This window comes from Protomyctophum bolini, assembly GCF_963924005.1.
Source record: "Protomyctophum bolini genome assembly, chromosome: 8".
Classification (NCBI taxonomy): Eukaryota; Metazoa; Chordata; class Actinopteri; order Myctophiformes; family Myctophidae; genus Protomyctophum; species Protomyctophum bolini.
The window spans coordinates 36,588,641-36,606,101 of NC_137869.1; the positions used below are offsets into that span (position 1 = coordinate 36,588,641).

At 43.5% G+C, this 17,461-nt stretch overlaps 1 protein-coding gene across 2 annotated transcripts in view; it reads right to left on the reverse strand.

Annotated features, from left to right (window-relative positions):
- Positions 1 to 6,447: 6,447 nt before the first annotated feature.
- Positions 6,448 to 17,461, reverse strand: part of nlgn1 (neuroligin 1) — a gene marked incomplete at its 3' end in the record, with an annotated part of 328,961 nt that continues 317,947 nt past the window's right edge. Inside the window, exons 3-9 of one of the 2 annotated variants that reach the window (XM_080769434.1) lie at positions 16,683 to 16,868; positions 14,472 to 14,738; positions 13,639 to 14,000; positions 10,627 to 10,787; positions 8,801 to 8,957; positions 8,226 to 8,303; positions 6,448 to 7,056 (exon numbers count right to left, since the gene is read on the reverse strand). In XM_080769434.1, the coding sequence (XP_080625560.1) occupies positions 6,448 to 7,056; positions 8,226 to 8,303; positions 8,801 to 8,957; positions 10,627 to 10,787; positions 13,639 to 14,000; positions 14,472 to 14,738; positions 16,683 to 16,868 (1,820 nt within the window). Of the gene's footprint in view, positions 7,057 to 8,225; positions 8,304 to 8,800; positions 8,958 to 10,626; positions 10,788 to 13,638; positions 14,001 to 14,471; positions 14,739 to 16,655; positions 16,869 to 17,461 lie in introns of both variants that reach the window. The other variant, XM_080769433.1, reaches the window with a different exon arrangement.

Below are 17,461 nucleotides of genomic sequence, written 5' to 3' on the forward strand. Positions count from 1 at the left end.
TGTTGACCGAGGTTGAGGAGATTTGACAATGTTTTATGACAGGCCCAGAATAGGGACACTATAGGGTCCATTTGGTTAATCTTTTTATTTTATTCAAACAGGCTTGATTTAGTAGCAATGCCATAAAGCAGTGGTTTTTATAGCTCAAGACCCAAAAGAGAAGTTATACGTTTGCCCGGGAGCCAAGCGTGAAAATAGCATATCTACAAGCTCACAACGCGTGGCTTTTGGCACTGCCTTGTGAGCTTGTAGATCGGCTATTTACACTATTTCTAGTTTAGTTTTCAAATTATTAGAATTTCTTCGATTTTTATATTATTTCTTCATGAAATTACTGGAAAAAATGTAATTGTTTTTAATTCATGAAAAATGTTGCCGTTTTGGGATTGTTTTTATGCTTTGAAATAATAATTAAAAATGAAATGTAGGGGACAAAAAAATAAAGTTTGGGAAATAGTGCCATAAAGGATAGCCTATAAAAGCCTAATTGATAGTGTGTGAGCCAATCCCTGGCTCATGACTTCAATAGTATCTGTATCTAGTACAGAGTCACGGCTTGGCTCTCACCGTAGAAATCTGGTTTAATGGTCAAAACAAAAATAATCCATGGGCGCTCACGCCTTTATAATTTTCCAAAATGGCAAAGAGCAGCTCTCGAAGGCATGACAAGTTTAGTGATCTCGGTAGGGAGTTTTCCATAATTAGAAATATTGAATGCAGGCCTATCCTGCTTCGTGACTTATCGTGTCCAATTGAGTGGCCACATAGAACTTTCTATGTCTTCTGACAGACCTGTTTGTTAACCCATTTTGGCGATCTTGTAGGTTTGCTATTTTTGAAAAATCCTGAAAATGTGGCACAAATCTTTGAATATATATATTCTTTCAGAGCAAATGTTTTTTTAACTCAAATCTTTGCTTCTGGGAGGGGGTTCCTGGAACTACATATTTTCATATGGGGGTCGGCGGCCAAATACCGATAATTCTGGGGGTCCTTGACAGGAAAAATATTGAGCACCACTGACACATAGAAACATGAGGTTTTTCAGAAAACTGTCAGGATTTAGAAGACATTTTGAAGAATCGAGCTCAGGTCTAAACACAGGGGTGCCTCTTTGACCATGCACCTCTAAACTTCTGCTCCTCTCTCCTTTCTCAGACAAATCAAAGAAATCAACTATTTGAGGGATGGTCCAAAGAGAGAGTGAATATACAGTAGCTGCTGCTAGAGCACATACGTATGTAGTGAGACATGGGGTATGCATAGAAGCATTCATTACTCATTAGGCAGGGAGGAGAGAGAATAGTGGACGTTACATTATACAGTAGGCCCATTTCATGTTTATGCTCCTTTGGTTGTTACAGAGGAAGATTAAGCTAATGCTCGATTTTATCCGTTTTCCGCAGCTGCCTAGTGGGGCGTTGGTGACAGGCTACTACCTTCAGAACTAGTTTTCTATAGCCATCAGCAAGCTAGCTTGGTCTTCAATCACTTATAATATAGGGGGTAGTCATAGGCCTGTATGCTAATACTCTCATCTGTGAAGATAGTTAGGAATTTCTCTCTCTAATAAAGTTTAAAGTTATGGCAATGCAATGCATTTTATGTTTCTTGACTGGCTGATGCAAACTTGCAAAGCCTCATCAGCCAACGTCTCTCCGAGTGAAGGAGCAATTGTAACTTCAGTGGTTGAAATGATTGGCAAAGCTAATCTCAATTAAAGCTGTTTAATTATTTTTTGTTGCTTTTGCTAACATAAATGATTAATGTCATAGTAGCTGCTTTTTCATCAGTAAATTCAATATTGCAATCAAGAGCTAACGAGAAAGAACTATTCCTCAAGTGCCTGTTCTGCTACTGTACCGCTGTAGGTTAGACTACATAACCTTCAGTCGTACTTGAAAGACATGCCCAAACTAGTTATTAATTCCAATCATTTATCAGATTTGCTAATGCTACACTAAATTGTAATTTTTGAAATATGTCAAGTGCTAGTGCAAGTATCTTTCACTGTTTACTCACTCTATAGACTCAGGTTGCATTTATCAATCATGTCAGTTGAGCTATGGCGAGTTTTTCATTTTCATTAGCATTCATTTTAAGCTCTTGCCTGGCAATTAACTGATTATACCTACAGTGTAATTACATGTTTAATTCAAAGTGTGGTTCTTGTATATCCCTAATGTGTCATGTCTGTAGGCTACTACTGTATAGTCTGTAGAGAGCAGTGATTGAATTTGGCTGGACTCATTGATACACAGCCCCAGTACTTAGAATTATGAAATAGAATAGAATTACCGTAACCAAAGGCATGTATACTATGTGTATTGTGGAAGTCAAAGCTCACTGTAGTTCATAAATGTGGGATTGATTTTCTGTTAGTCTATTTAAATGTTAGTTGACAGTTGAGGAGTCTCTTAAGTGGACAAATTCCGCTGCCTTCAATGTCGTCATAGATAGCTGTATTGTAAGTGCAGGAGGCAAATGAAATCCTTGAAAGCAGTACATCCTCTTAGAGGCATACAGCTGGTGTGAAAAGCATTGTGATAAATACATATGTGCAACTGTGTGTACACAACAGCTGAAGTAACCTTTAGGCATAATGCTGCTGTCAATGAACAACAAAAGCACACAAAATGTCGAGTTTGAAGCAACCTCCAAAGAATACAATAACTGCTTGAATTGATGTGACATTTGAAGAAGCCAATATCTTTCACTTAACTTGTCCCCAAATGCTCCCTCTTTATTATCAATTTACATAATCAGTTTTTTGTGGATAGTTTTAAAATCATAAATCCAATGTTGTAACCTTTCTTTTTTTATTATAGGTTATGATTTGCTTTGGATAATTATGTCCAAACCTCAACAACCTATGAGCTTCCCAGGCCGAATATGAAGCTTCCATGTAGATTTACTAATTATATATGCTGGGAAATGTATATTGAGCATTGGCTGGGACTACCGAAAACAAGGTCGTGTCACTTTTTATATGGGTCTTATAAATCTCGAGCCCAAGTGCAGGCAATCAGAAGGTACACAGTATCTTGACTCAATTCCAAAAAAACTTGGAAAACCTACGTTTAATTACTTAGCGCCTTGTGTGTGTGTGTGTGTGTGTGTGTGTGTGTGTGTGTGTATGTGTGCGCGCGCGTGCGTGCGCACACGTTTTAGTGAGTTTATGGGCGTGTGCAATGCATGTGAACATACCAACAGCTACTCGAGTACTTCAGAGATGGAAAACCTGGAAAAAAAGGACAAGCTGGAAAGAGGGACAAGCTCAGAGAAAAAAAGTCAGGTGGCCCAGCAATGCAAATCTTATGGCCGTACACATCAGTTTTCTCAGTATTGTGATGAAAATAAGAGTGATTCCTGTGTTATGTTTTCATTTTTACAGATACGGTATATATAATTAATAATTATCTTTTAAATAATCCCTTAATGACGGCAACCTACAACCTTAAAAGAACCAAAAATAATAATTAGAAAATCAACAAAATAAAATTCCTCAAAATAAATCCCCGAATCAACTCCTCTCATCGTATGAGACAAGCATTTTACTCTATTTATACCTTAGATTTCTCTCTCTGAGAGAGAGAGAGTTCTCTCTCACCCAAAAAGCAACCCTCCTGATGACAGATTGTATTCAGATTGCATTCCCTCCATACGGTGTGTCTACCGCAGTGTTATGTGGGATAAGAGTAGTCTGTACTCATTATTTTGAATGACTGCACAGTGCCTGTGAGCGAGCCAAGAGGGGCAGGATGTATTCTCACTACAGAGGGCCCCACACACACATAGGCGCGTCAGTGATGGGAAAACAGGGAGACAAGCATTTCAGCTTACCAAGCAGCATTTCAGTGTGAGCATACAGATTTCTATATCGGAGACCAATAGCCTTGCCATCCAGGGTCTACCTCTCACTGTCTGTTTGAAGAACACCATTTTACCCGGTGGTGACTCCCCCATCTCTAAAGCGACTGGATACGGATGCAGTTTGCTGCTGCTACTGTATGTGACACGTTCACACTCTGGCAGACAACCGCGATAGCTAGTGAAGGGAGGTTGCGAGCGGACACTGCCGAGGCTTGCTATGTACTTGCTGAGGGAGCTACACTGACCTATAAAGACTGGAGCGACACAGTCATCGCAGACGGTATACGCCAGAAGGCACACCAGTCTTGCATAAGATGTGCGGCAGAGGGTAGACAGGACATGAGGGTAACCATGCCAATGAATAGCCCAGTACTTACTAAGAGTACGATAAAGAGATGATCATTTATGGTATAAAAACAGAAAGCAACATAAGGAAAAGGGTAGTTTGTATGTGTACGGTAAGGAAAGGACGGCTGACAAATTTCTATCTGAGATTTGACCTGGTATCGGCTTCTATCTCCCTCCCAACACTACCATTATCCCTCATGTTCCTGTCCTCTACCAGCGGTGAGGTTGCAGGTTCAAAAAGGATACCAGCTCCTCTTAATGCGTTCCATCAGTGCAGATTTTTGCCTTGTGGTTATATCAGTTAGTCATTTATAGGCATTCATCTTTAAACAGCTCTATGGAACTTGAAAGGCTAATAAGGGAAAGGAAAACCTTGGTAGCCTGGAGGCCCTTTGCCTCTACTTTCCTGACCTTCAATCTTTCATTCCATGGTTCTTTTGTTTCGTAGCCACGGGCGTCCACTGCTTCTTGGAATTGGTCATACAGACAGAGCACCTCCCAATAAAAGAAACGGAAACAAAACTGAAACGGAAGCAAAAGAAACAGTGCAGATCATTACTTCTATACACCAATGTGGTCTTTGACTAGTAGCAAGAGAGGTAAAAAACAAAAAAACAAAAAAACAATAGATAGAATACCAAAGAACATTGATCTCAACTGAAGGTACAATGACTTCCATTGATACGGTGTGATGTGATTTTAACCACTATCAAAAAGTAGTACCAACACACAGAGTACAAAACTAGTCCTTAATATGCCTGCAGCTCTCCACTCAAGCTATAATATGTTAATGCACGAAATGTTTACCATAGCCCAACCGTTCCTTGTGTAGTTTGTGACTGCCCCTCACTCCCAACAGAGCCACACAACGATCCACCACCTTGAAGTGCATATCCCATATAGTCCTGTGAGGGTTTGGTATTTCCTGTAAGCCAATCAGGAATTCGTGTTCCCTCCGAAACTATTCCAATGCGAGGGGGGGAGGGGGAGGGGGGTGAAAATTATTCTTAATAATGACATAATCAGCAGAGCAGCCATCAAGCAGATAAATTGTCATGCGCATCGTGCTAAAAATATCCAGTTATCCGTTGTCCCCCAGCTCTCTGTGTTGACAGCACTTGTGTGATGAAGCTGCAACGGCAGGGAAGCCGGTATACTTGGATCCCACTCTTCCCTCGGTTCAGCCTGCTGGCAAATTTGCAGTATAGACGCCCCCCTTCCCCCCCAGAGAAGAGGGCTTAAACAGCATCGGTGCTTAGTGTACAGATCTAAATATGTAAATAGGTTCTATACAATAAAATTGTTCCCAATCCCCCAAACCCAAGAAAAAAAAAGAAAAAAGAAAAGAAAAAAGTTCAAAAGTATATGTGATTTTTTTTTCTCACGAAAAAGTCTCCTTTGTGCATACAGGTATTTTTTTTCTTCTTGACGTATTCTGTTCTTTCTTAGCTCCTCTCTTGGCCGTTTTTGTCTTATCTTACATAAAGCCTCCATTCATGAAGTTATCTTGTGGTTTGTTTGGCATCTATACTCTCTCAGCTCCTCAGAAGAGGAATCTATGGCCTGATGCCACAGGAAAACAATATGTTTTCTCTCATTTAGAAAGCGCTCCTCTCTTCCCACCTCAGAGGTGTGTCAGCTTCTCTAGGCTGCTTCCAGATGATACTGCCAAGCAGCCATTTGTCCAAGGATCCCAAAGGCCATATTATCTGTCGCATGAAAGAAAAAGTGGTGTACCTTGTTTTGTTGCAATACCGGAAACAAAAAATTGATATATATATATATTCATATTTAAAAAAAATCCTCATTGGTTTGTCCGTTTCTTTAACTCCATTATTTGAAAGATTTTTTTTTCATTGTCTTTTCTTTTAGCAATTTTCTTTTTTTCTTACAAAAGAATAAAACAAAAAACATATTTATTCTTTTTCTTTTGTCGTCTGGTCCAAGCCCCAACACACCCCTCTCCCCTTCTCCCCCCCACCCCCCCCCCCCCCAGAAAAAAATCCTTTTACTATATTTCCTCTGGTATTGACAAGGTGGAGCAGAATCCCAGGGTAATTCCACATGTCTGGCAGCTCGAGGCCGGCTTTTCAGCTCACTGTTGCATCGGTGTGTCTGTTAGCATGTCAGCCGTTAGAAGTCTCTGCCTTAAACAATAGCGTTAGCTCAAAGCGACGGCCGTCCAGAGTCTTGCCCGGAAATATGGGGTCTGCGTCCATCAGGGGGCTATACCCGGGTGGTGGAGTGTGAGTGTGGATGCGGATGGGGCAGGGTGTTGTTCTGCCCGCTGCCGGGGAACGCGTTGAAGGGGTGTAGCGAGGTCAGCCCGCCCATGGAGCTGGGGATCATGGTGATGGTGTTGGGCGTCATGAGCGGGATGTCGTCCGGCGAGCGCCGCATGGCGAGGGTGTAGTCCGGCGGGCAGGCAGTCCTCAGCACCACGTCGTGGGGATGCAGGGGGTCCCCCACCACGCCCCGGCAGTCCCGGTCCAGCTCCGAGTGCTGCTTCATCTGCAGGGACATGATCTCCTCCTCCTGCGTGTGCAGCGCCAGGTCGTTGGCCGCGCTGCGCTGCGGGCTGCAGCGCCGGTGCACGTCGTGCCGGCGCTTGTCCTTCTTGTAGTAGAGCGCGGCGAAGGCCAGGATGTTCAGGAAGAGCAGGGAGGCTCCCACGGCGATGGTCACGGACAGCTCGGTGGAGTAGTCCCGCTGGTCCACCAGGTGGGGCTGGTTGAGGCTGTCGTGGGTCTCGGTGGGGAAGGGAGTCGGGTTGGGCCGCTTGGTCACCAGAACCTTGGTCTTAGGGGTGCGGTTGGTGGCCTCCGGTGGTGGCACCTATACAGGAACGGCAGGATTAATAACACCATATTAATAGTGTTATTGTATTGCATGGTTAAGGTATGACACGATGAAATACCTGCTGAAATGTGTAATTAGCAACATGAATCCATTCTGGATATGTGGACTCTCACCTGCTTTTAGATTACTGTTGTTTTGACATGTACATAATAGAATGCAACAGAAAATTAGTTTCCTTTGATCCACATCTTACCACCTATAGAAACATGATGAACCACTGTTTCATGCTACAGTATGTGATACATTTTCACTGTAGCACATTAAATGTATTCTTCTAATATCTGTGATTATATAATCAAAGTCATGTAAGTATTAAATTGTCTAACAACCATGATGGGATTATTGGGTTGAGGGGAATAATGTATTCTTAAATGATACAGTACACGCACTGTGTCTTTGTACTGAAAGTAATCTACAGTATAAGAACGAGGTAGAACTGAAACAAATTGATTATACTTTTGCAATCGTTCCCCAAAACATGACAGAATAGATACTTAGTTTAAAGTTTAGGTAATTAAAATGTATTCGTTGCAGTTTAATAATTGTGAGGCATGTCACGCTGTTCACGGTGACTTTCACAGGATCAGTGAGACTACTGTCAATTTAAATTGCCGTTCTATGGGCCGATCTAAAAGGCAGTTTTCTCGGAATCTCGGCATCCACGGTGATTGAATATACAACGCGGACGTTCTGGGATCATTCCTGATGTTATGCTGTGTCGAGGTTACAATATTAACACTTCTGCAGAGAAATAGACCGTTTAGACGGACGGAGTGAGTAACGGCGGATTTGAGAAACGGAAGCTGAAAAAGCTGGGTTGAAAACGCAGAGGTAAAGTGAGTGACGTCAGAGCACGGGCACACCACAGGCATCAACTCCGCATACGTCACGGTCTATGACTTGGCGACCTTGGCGACCTACTCAAATGTATATAGATAGTATGAGAAATATAAATACTGAGAAAAAATCTCATTATTAGGTGATTTACAGTATTTTCAATCTTGTAAGAAAATAACAAGAGAATGTGACTAAATAATAAAGACACTGGATGCATTGGAACATTATTCCAATGTCATTTCCTGAACAGTAATGGTTTTGGACGGACAAACAAGGTTTCCAGTTGACAGTGAGGATTTACTACCAACCTTGGTGGTGGTGGGGATGAGCTGTGTGACCTCATTGAGGCTGTGGAGATGAGGGACCAGCTCCAACCACAGGTTGACCTGAGAGGAGAGGAGAGGAGAGGAGAGGAGAGGAGAGGAGAGGAGAGGAGAGGAGAGGAGAGGAGAGGAGAGGAGAGGAGAGGAGAGGAGAGGAGAGGAGAGGAGAGGAGAGGAGAGGAGAGGAGAGGAGACATAATGATATATGAGAAAGGAAATGAAAGAGAATATGGAAGAACAAAACCCAGAGGTACAGAAACACAGTGATACAAATACAATAGAAACAGTTTTCATCTAATGAACTGTTAACTCAAGCCCTATTGAAAAATATATGTTTTACATGTAGGCGCTTACAGTACATGCGCAAAACAGAGACACCAGGGTTAAAGTGGTTTGGGTTGGATAATTATCCAATAAAACCAATAATTCAAATAATCCAATAATTGTTTACATAGGCCAGTTTTGCTTTTTTTCAGTTTCATAGAATGCAGATCACCTATTCTGGGACCCATGTGCATGCATGCGTACAAGACACATATTACGCAAACATTTGACTGTACCTTGTTGGCACGATAGTGTTCCTTCACCCGGGGTTTCAGCCCTATGTGCAGGTACAGCTGGTCTTTCTGGTTGTAGCGCGTCCATGCTACTTCCTCGAAGCGATTCGGCTTGGTGTGAATGAACTTGGTGTCCTGGGGCACAGGCTGGTTGGGGTCTCTATACACATAGGACGACGATAATGACAGAAGAGTTATGTCTAATTTACACTACATGCACGGTACAATGGTGTTGTAGTCTAAATTGCAGTATTGGTACTTTTACTTAACTAAAACAATTGAGTACTTTTTTCCACCACAGTGCCATGTGAACAGGACCAGGAGCTACAGGAGTCATCGAGGCCCGTTCAGACCCAGCCAGCGCCACATTGTCTGCGATGGGCAAATGGAGCCAGCCAGAGCCCATCGGGAACACGCTTAACCATTCAAAATGGAGGCATAACTCTCCCAGGTGCCCTGCATTCCATGTCAATTTAGGGTTATATATCTGGATCATTAGTGTCTCTCTGTGTCTCCCCTCAGGGCTATATACCGGGCAGTGCACAATGTCTACCCATTACGCTCTGTAAAAACAATTACCGCCATGGATATATATGCTAAAAGGCAACGTGAGGCATCGAGGGAGGAGGGAGGGATTTACATTTTGGCAGTCACTCTTCAGCAGGCCAATGGCATTAATTGACGAAAAAAATTCAAATCTCTTTCATGGCAGGTGAAGTGTATCTTCATTGACTAGTTGTCATGCCGTGTAAGGCCCACAAAACACTGAACGCCAATGTGGTCAAATTAACCACTCTTGGTTATCAAATGCAAATTATTTCTGAGCAACCACATTAGCCAAGTGCAATTACCAAATGGTACACTGTAGTACAGTATGTGAGTAATCGACTGGTGATAAATTACTGCTAATATAATAATTGCAGAGCAGTTACTCACAGAATTTGTTATAATAATCTAGCCGTCTCGTCATATGTACCACTGTATTACGCATATTACGGTATGCATATGAGTGCACTTTGACAACAGTCATAGTCCTTTGCAGAAAATCTAGTCGAAGTTGCGACCTATAATCCTACAAGATAATGATAGAATCTTCTAAACGAATCGGCTACAAAAAAAAGAAATCTCACTGCATGTCGTCATCGCCAACTTTTACTTTTTTAAAGATAAAGGGCTGAGAGAATAAGACTGCCAAAGCAGACAACCCGCAACACTCCCGGTTAGAAGAATATCCTAGAAGAAAGCGCCAGCACTCAATGCATGTCCTTTTCACATGTTGTATTTACCCATGTAAAAAGGACACTCATTGAGTGTCCTTTTCACATGTGTTATTTACCCATGTGAAAAGGACACTCAATGCATGTCCTTTTCACATGTGTTATTTACCCATGTGAAAAGTTGAGTGTCCTTTTCACATGTTGTATTTACCCATGTAAAAAGGACACTCATTGAGTGTCCTTTTCACATGTGTTATTTACCCATGTGAAAAGGACACTCAATGCATGTCCTTTTCACATGTGTTATTTACCCATGTGAAAAGTTGAGTGTCCTTTTCACATCTTACACCCATGTGAAAAGGACACTCATTGAGTGCTGGCGCTTTCTTCTGTTTTCCACTGTGAAGATAAAGGGCTAAATTTTCTGCAAGACATTACTCTATAAGCCATCGCATATCTCCAAAACTGGTGGGTCAAACTGAACAACCAATATGTCAATTTGAAGCTATGATTCCCTGCTGACATGAAAAAACGAAAATTAAAAAATAAATCCAATGGCAGTCCCCCTCAGTCAAATCTGATCAGATATGTCCTGGTAGTTTCATATCTCACCCCGTCTTGGCGAAGTTGGTCCAGTAGGTCATGACCACGGCGCTGAGCATCACGTCGTTCTTGGAGAAGTTGCAGGGGAACAGCTCCGTGGGGCCGATCATCGGCAAGCCGAACACGTACGGGATCTCGTCGCCGTGAGCCGCGTCCGCCCACGGAGGCACCTGTAACGATCAGCACAGGAGAAGCCAATCACAATCACCTTGTTGTTTTAATCCATTAAGATCTGACAAATGTGACTGTCTTCTAAATCACGATAGTTTGCTGTAAACCCTATATGTTTCTATGTCAGTGGTTCTCAATTATTTCATGTCAGGGACCCACAGAATTATCTGTAATTGGCCATGGACCCCCATCTGAAAATATGTTGTTCCAGGGAAGCAAATATTTGAGTTAAAAACGTTCGCTCTGAAAGAATATACAGTATTGAAATGATTTGCACCACAAAAATATAGCAGATCTACAAGCTTATGAGATGCCGCTCTATGAGCTTGTAGAACTGCTATTTTTCCAACAGCTAAAGTTTAAAATAATGGTTAAAAGGTAGAAGTTGACACAGATGCGTCCTCAGGCCTAAATGCGTTAACGATACGGATGAAAAGAAACCACAGGGGCTGTTTTTCTTGCGACTTTTATCATGTCAAGAAGACATGCAAACACACAGGGAAAAAAACCACAACAACAAAGTATTTTTCAAGAATGTGAAGCGGAACGAATGTATATGCCATATATATATTTTATTATTGTTTCATGACATTTCTGCTTTGTTATACGGTGCATTAAGGCAGTCAGTGGTTTTCAATTCAACTCTTTTCATATCAAGGTGCATTATTTATTCGGCATTTGAGCCCGGAACACCGCTTGATGACATTTAGCCTTGCAGACTCAAAACATATTGTTGGGTGAGATTTTGTCCACACATGATGTAACAATGTGGTACCATACGAGAGATAACAGGCAAATGTTGATCAATATAACAATTACTTTTACATTCTCTAATTGCACCCTTTTGGTGTTAGCATTATGTTATGCTTTAGCTATTGAAAAATAGCAGATCTACAAGCTCATAGCGCACCACAGAGTGACGCACTACGAGCTTGTAGATCTGCAATTTTTTAAAAATCGAAGAACGACTGACAAAGAAACATAGCTTTTTCAGAAAACTGTCAGGATGTAGAAGACATTTTTACAATCTGATCTCAGGTCAAAATGGGTTAAAGATCTACTACAAGGGTCCACTTGGTTACGTGTCCATCATTTAGCTGCATGGGGACCACCTGGAACACTGTCAAGGACCACTGGTTGAAAACCACTGAGTTTAGAGATATAGAGAAACTAGGACAGGGAGAGAGGGAAGGCGTGGGCTGTGAGCTTGATTTGAAGATCACAGTGTGCGATTTGAAGTTCACAGTATGCACCGCCTCCTGTTGCCAAGGCCGCGAGCTGCAGAGACTTCAGCACGTAGCACGCAACATGTCGTTAGAGGTTAAAATGATGTATTGTTGCCTTAAACTATAATTAGACTTAAAGAAGGAGGGAGCCCAGACTCTGGATTTCTCTCTGTTTGCAGGTGCTGGATTTTATAGTCTGTCTATAATTACATTAATTACACTTTAATTACAGGTAGGGCAAGTACATGACAATACAATCAATTACCATAAATGTCTGAATATTAACACTGAGATGTGCTTATACAAGTAGAGCCTATTTAGGCGGCTCTATTGCATGGAGCACTGTGTCACTCTGTGTTTAAAACAAAGAGGCAGCTGTCGTCACATAGCATTACTCAGAGGGCCAATCCATTAAGCTGCAAGTGGAACACAGGTCAGCAATTTTCTTTTCCGTCTAATCAAACTCTACTCATCATAAAAGGGAGCGCTGTACAATCTAATGTATTATTATTCTGTGTATGGGGAGCGAATCCAACTATCCACCCACTAGGGGTGTGCCAATATATTGATACCCGATATATTGCATGCGATATCGATATGGTATCGTCCGGCACCATCGAAATATATCGAATATCGCGATGTTGATTAGTAGTAGTAGTACCCATTGTTGTGGACAGACAAGTTGTGGAAAAGTTGCAGTCAGTGTTTTACTGTTTGGAGGAGGCAAGATTCATGTACTTATTGGCCAGTTTGTGACACAAAAATCTTTGGAATAAATACAAAATTCCAGATTTTTGAGTTTTATCTTTGCAATAGATTGAATATCGCAATATATCGAATATCGTGATATTATTATTATTATCGAGGGCCTAATATCGCCACAGATAGCGTATCGTGAAGCAGGGGTGGGCAACTTTGACGATGGAGAGGGCCACTATTTTTCCACACTCACTCCAGAGGGACAATTACATATTACTGTCGACTAAAACTAGAGTTGATTTAGTGTAACAAAATGTGTTTTGGCGGTTCTTGGTGCAGTCGTAATGACTGCACCATGACTTTCACTTGCTGAAAATAGCCGATCTACAAGCCCACAACGCGTCGCGCTGCACGTTGTGAGCTTGTAGATCTGCTATTTTCTGCATGCAACCAAGTGTAAAATGACTTTTACTGGATCTCTCGTCCACTAGTCATAGCTTATAGTTTTCATTTAGTTTCCATTTAGTTTTCGTCAGTGAAAAAAGGTAGTCGACGAACATTTTTAGTCTTAGTTTTTAGTCGACGAAAACCACACTGCTACAAGTATCACCCACCTGCTCCGTCTGACAGTGGTGGTAGAAGGCGTAGAAGTACGTCGGCGAGCCGAAGCTGGAGTGCAGGTCGAATTATGTCATTATTATCCGACAACACTGCTATACCATATTATATTATTCATTATTATTGTTATTGCTACTTGTATTTGACTGCATCTCTTTGCCTGTCTATTTTTTTTCTCCCCCGAGTTTTTTGTTACCACTGTCGCAATATTGCTGCATGCTCTGGGTGGATCTTTGTTGGTTTTCTGCTTTATATGTTAAGTACCAAAATAAAATGAATTGAATTGAATTGAAATGCTAGCACCCACCTGCTCCGTCTGACAGTGGTGGTAGAAGGCGTAGAAGTACGTGGGCGAGCCGAAGCTGGAGTGCAGGTCGGCCGTGGCGATGGCCGGCGCCACCCACTGGTGGTCGGTGAACAGCGCCAGCAGGGTCTTGCGGCGCGTCTCGGGGTTGTGCCGGTCGGCCCAGTCCGTGTACATGAACTTGATGGTCTCCCGCAGGATGTCCTTGCCCTCGGGGTAGCCGTACAGGTCGTCCACGAAGCTGGACACGGCGTAGTCGAAGTCGTTGGCCTGCACGCCGTTCTCGCTGTCCACGATCAGCTCCACGAACTTCAGGCCCTCGCCCTGGTTCACGCCCAGCATGATGTCGTAGTTGAGGAACTCGCCTGCATGCGGGGAAAGGCAATTACAACCGTTAAAAAAACATTGGCCACTATATGTGGCCTATATGTCCATTTGGCCTCAGGGTTTCCTCCGGGTGCCGTCTCTATGAACCCATTTAGGCCTGACGTTTTATGAACTACCTACAGTATGTTTCAATCAATGGTGTCAAGGACCCCCATCTGAAAATATGTAGTTCCAGCGACCCCTCAGGGGCAAGAGATTTGAGTTAAAAAACGTTCGCTCTGAAAGAATATACTGTATATTCAAAGATTTGCACCACATTTTCAAGATCTTTTCAAAAATAGCAGATCTACGAGCTCGTAGCGCGGCAGTGCCGCGCTACGAGCTCGTAGATCTGCTATTTTTCAACAGCCCAATATATGACATAATGCTTAAAACACACCAAAAGGGGTTCCCTCCCGCCCTGTATGGGTCAATGAATGTACAGTAGTAATGTGTGTAGTGTACAGTACCTTGCTCCATGAGGATCTGCGGGTCGTCGGGGATGACGTCCCCGTCGATGACGGGTCCGAAGGCGATGTGGTAGCGCGCCGGCTGGATGTCCTGGTCCACCAGCTCCTTGTAGTGCTTCTTCTGGAGACACTCCACCAGCTCCACGGTGTCCGGCACGTTGCAGCCCACCTTCAGGGCCAGCATGCGCGCGTACTTGGCCGGCTGGAAGCTGACCGCCCAGCTGGACAGGGCCGAGCCGCTCTGGGCTATGGCCCGCTGGAACAGACCTGGGGAGAGAAAAGAGAGCAGGTTCAGGGACGTGCAGAGAGTGTTGGAGAGAGGGCAGGGGCTGAAATCCCGTAAGAGGGCACTTTTTGGCATTTTGCATTTCTTTAACCATAGTAAATGCTGCATTCGTATAGTCTGGAGAGGGCAGCTGTTTTACAGACGGTTTAAAAGGGGCAGGGGCTGAAGCCCCCATTGACGTCTGTGTGTGCACGTCCCTGGAGCAGGTAATAAGGTCGTAGGAGTCACGGAGGAGTCGCAGAGATCATTATTGACTGAACAGAGAGGGAAGGATTCATCAATTGAACTCTTGAGAGAACTGTACATGTATAATGTATATACCGGTACAAGGTTTCAAAAGTATAAATGAACACTGAGGAGGTTCATCGTGTACCGTTGCGGTGGTGTACAGTATGTGTATTTTAATCACATCAATCAATAGGGATTGGGGAAGGAGCTATAGTGGACGAGGGCAACGAAAAGAAGACTTTTAAAAGTTTGACATCACACGACGGACATTGATCGTTCATCTCTCTCTCTCTCTCTCACACACACACACACACACACACACACACACACACACACACACACACACACACACACACACACACACACACACACACACACACACACACACACACACACACACACACACACACACACACACACACACACACACACACACACACACACACACACACACACACACACACACACACACACACACACCTGCACACACACCGCCGAAGGAAGAATAATAGATGAGCCATGCAGGGAAGTGGAGATGGAGAAGAATGAAAGTGAAGAAGGGTTCTCTCTCTGTTACCAAGGCAACCCGCGTCTTGCCTTTGCTTATGGCGTCTTATACAATAGTCCGTGATTCCATGATATGCCATTTCAGTTTGAAGGTCTTCATCTGGTGAAATGAGCTCTGGCAGGTCGCCGTCAGGTCAGCGGGTTTTAATTTTAGACTTCAAAAAATGCCCAGAGATGTTTCTTTTCTTAATCAGACACTTTGATCATCTCATCTCTCATTAAAATGTTTAATTGGCTACATTGTAAGTGGATTCTGTAACACAGTGTTTCTAAATCTTTTTTTCATGTCGAGGACACCCAAAACTAATACATTGGCCGCAGACCCCCATCTGAAAATATTTGTGACCCCTATATGATATGATCTGGCACTCCCATGTGACGTATGTGTGCAAAAGTATACCAGCGCCTTCATTTTCTCCGTAGGCTCAGACTTTTTTTTAAAAGTAGAAACATAATGCAGATTTTCTATAGAGCTAGTATAGAGTCAATTCTAAGGTATGGTATCACCAGTTGGTTTGGAAACCTAACTGTAAAATACAAATCTGAGATCCTTAGATTAGCCAAAATGGCAGGGAAGATCATGGGTACATGTCTACACCTCCGATCACCCCCCAGGTCATCTTTGAGCAGGCCACCATTAGACAGGTTGAGACAATTGTGTCTGACCCATCCCTGAGTATCGGCTAATGCCATCAGGTAGGAGGCACGACCGCACGAGGTCCATGCGTGCAAGTATAATAGGTACAAGCATTCCTTTGTCCCTCTGTCAATCACACTCCTTAACAGAGTCCTTGCAGAGGGCAGACAGGGTAGGGGTGGAAGGTTATGAGTTGAGGATGTTCTTTTCCTCTTTTGCACTATAGGTATGGTGGTGTGTGGTATTTTATTGTTGTACGGGTCACTGTGTGCCTTAGTTGTCTTGTATTGTGTATTGTATCTGTATCTGTATCTGTATGCTGCAGGGCGGGTCCTCGGGGTCCAAGACAAATTGCTCCTTCGGGAGACAAAATAAAGAAACCTTGACCTTAACACTTGTCTGGCGTGTACCTTTAGTGGAGTTGATAATAAAGAAACCTTGACCTTAACACTTGTCTGGCGTGTACCTTTAGTGGAGTTGCTCCAGCGGTTGCCCTCCGAGTAGTGGGACAGCGTGAGGAGGTTGACGCAGGACGCGCCGGCCCCCGAGCCGAACACCGTGATGCGTAGCGGGTCGCCGCCGAACGCGGCGATGTTCTCGCTGGTCCAGCGCAGCGCCTGGATCAGGTCCAGCAGGCCGTAGTTCCCCTTGGCCGCCTGGTCGCCCGTGCTCAGGAACCCTGCAGGAGACGAAGAATACACAGAGATATACCGTTATATGTCAGGCACGTGACGTGTGCACATGTATAAACGTCTTCACTTTTCTGTCCTCACTTTTTATCCTCAATATGTACGTTGCTCAGCAAATCAAATCATCGCTATGGGGTGCTCAGCCAATCAAATCACCCCTATGGTGTATAGCCCGGCTAATAAGCCAGACCGAATCAGCCGTTGGCAAAGAAAGATTGCCTGCCAGCGGATTAGTCTGGCTTATTAGCCAGGCTATATGGTGTACACAACAAACACTGGGCATAGGAGGGGCTAAAAAACTGCCCTCTCCAGACCTTGAATGCTGCATTTATGATGAAAGAAATGCTCCCTTTCCATGCCGTGTGCCCAAAGTTTTACGAGCTCTCCCACCGTTTAAATAATTTGTCCTCCGTGTATAAATCCATGCCGTACGCCGCATCTCCAGCAGTTAAAGAGTGCCCCCCCCCCCCCCCCCCATTCAAGCTGATCTACAAGCTCTCTGTTGCCAAAAGTGCCCTTTTAGGGAATTTCAGGCCCTGCCTGCCTCTCTAAAATAATATTCTCTGCACGTCCCTGCATGTGT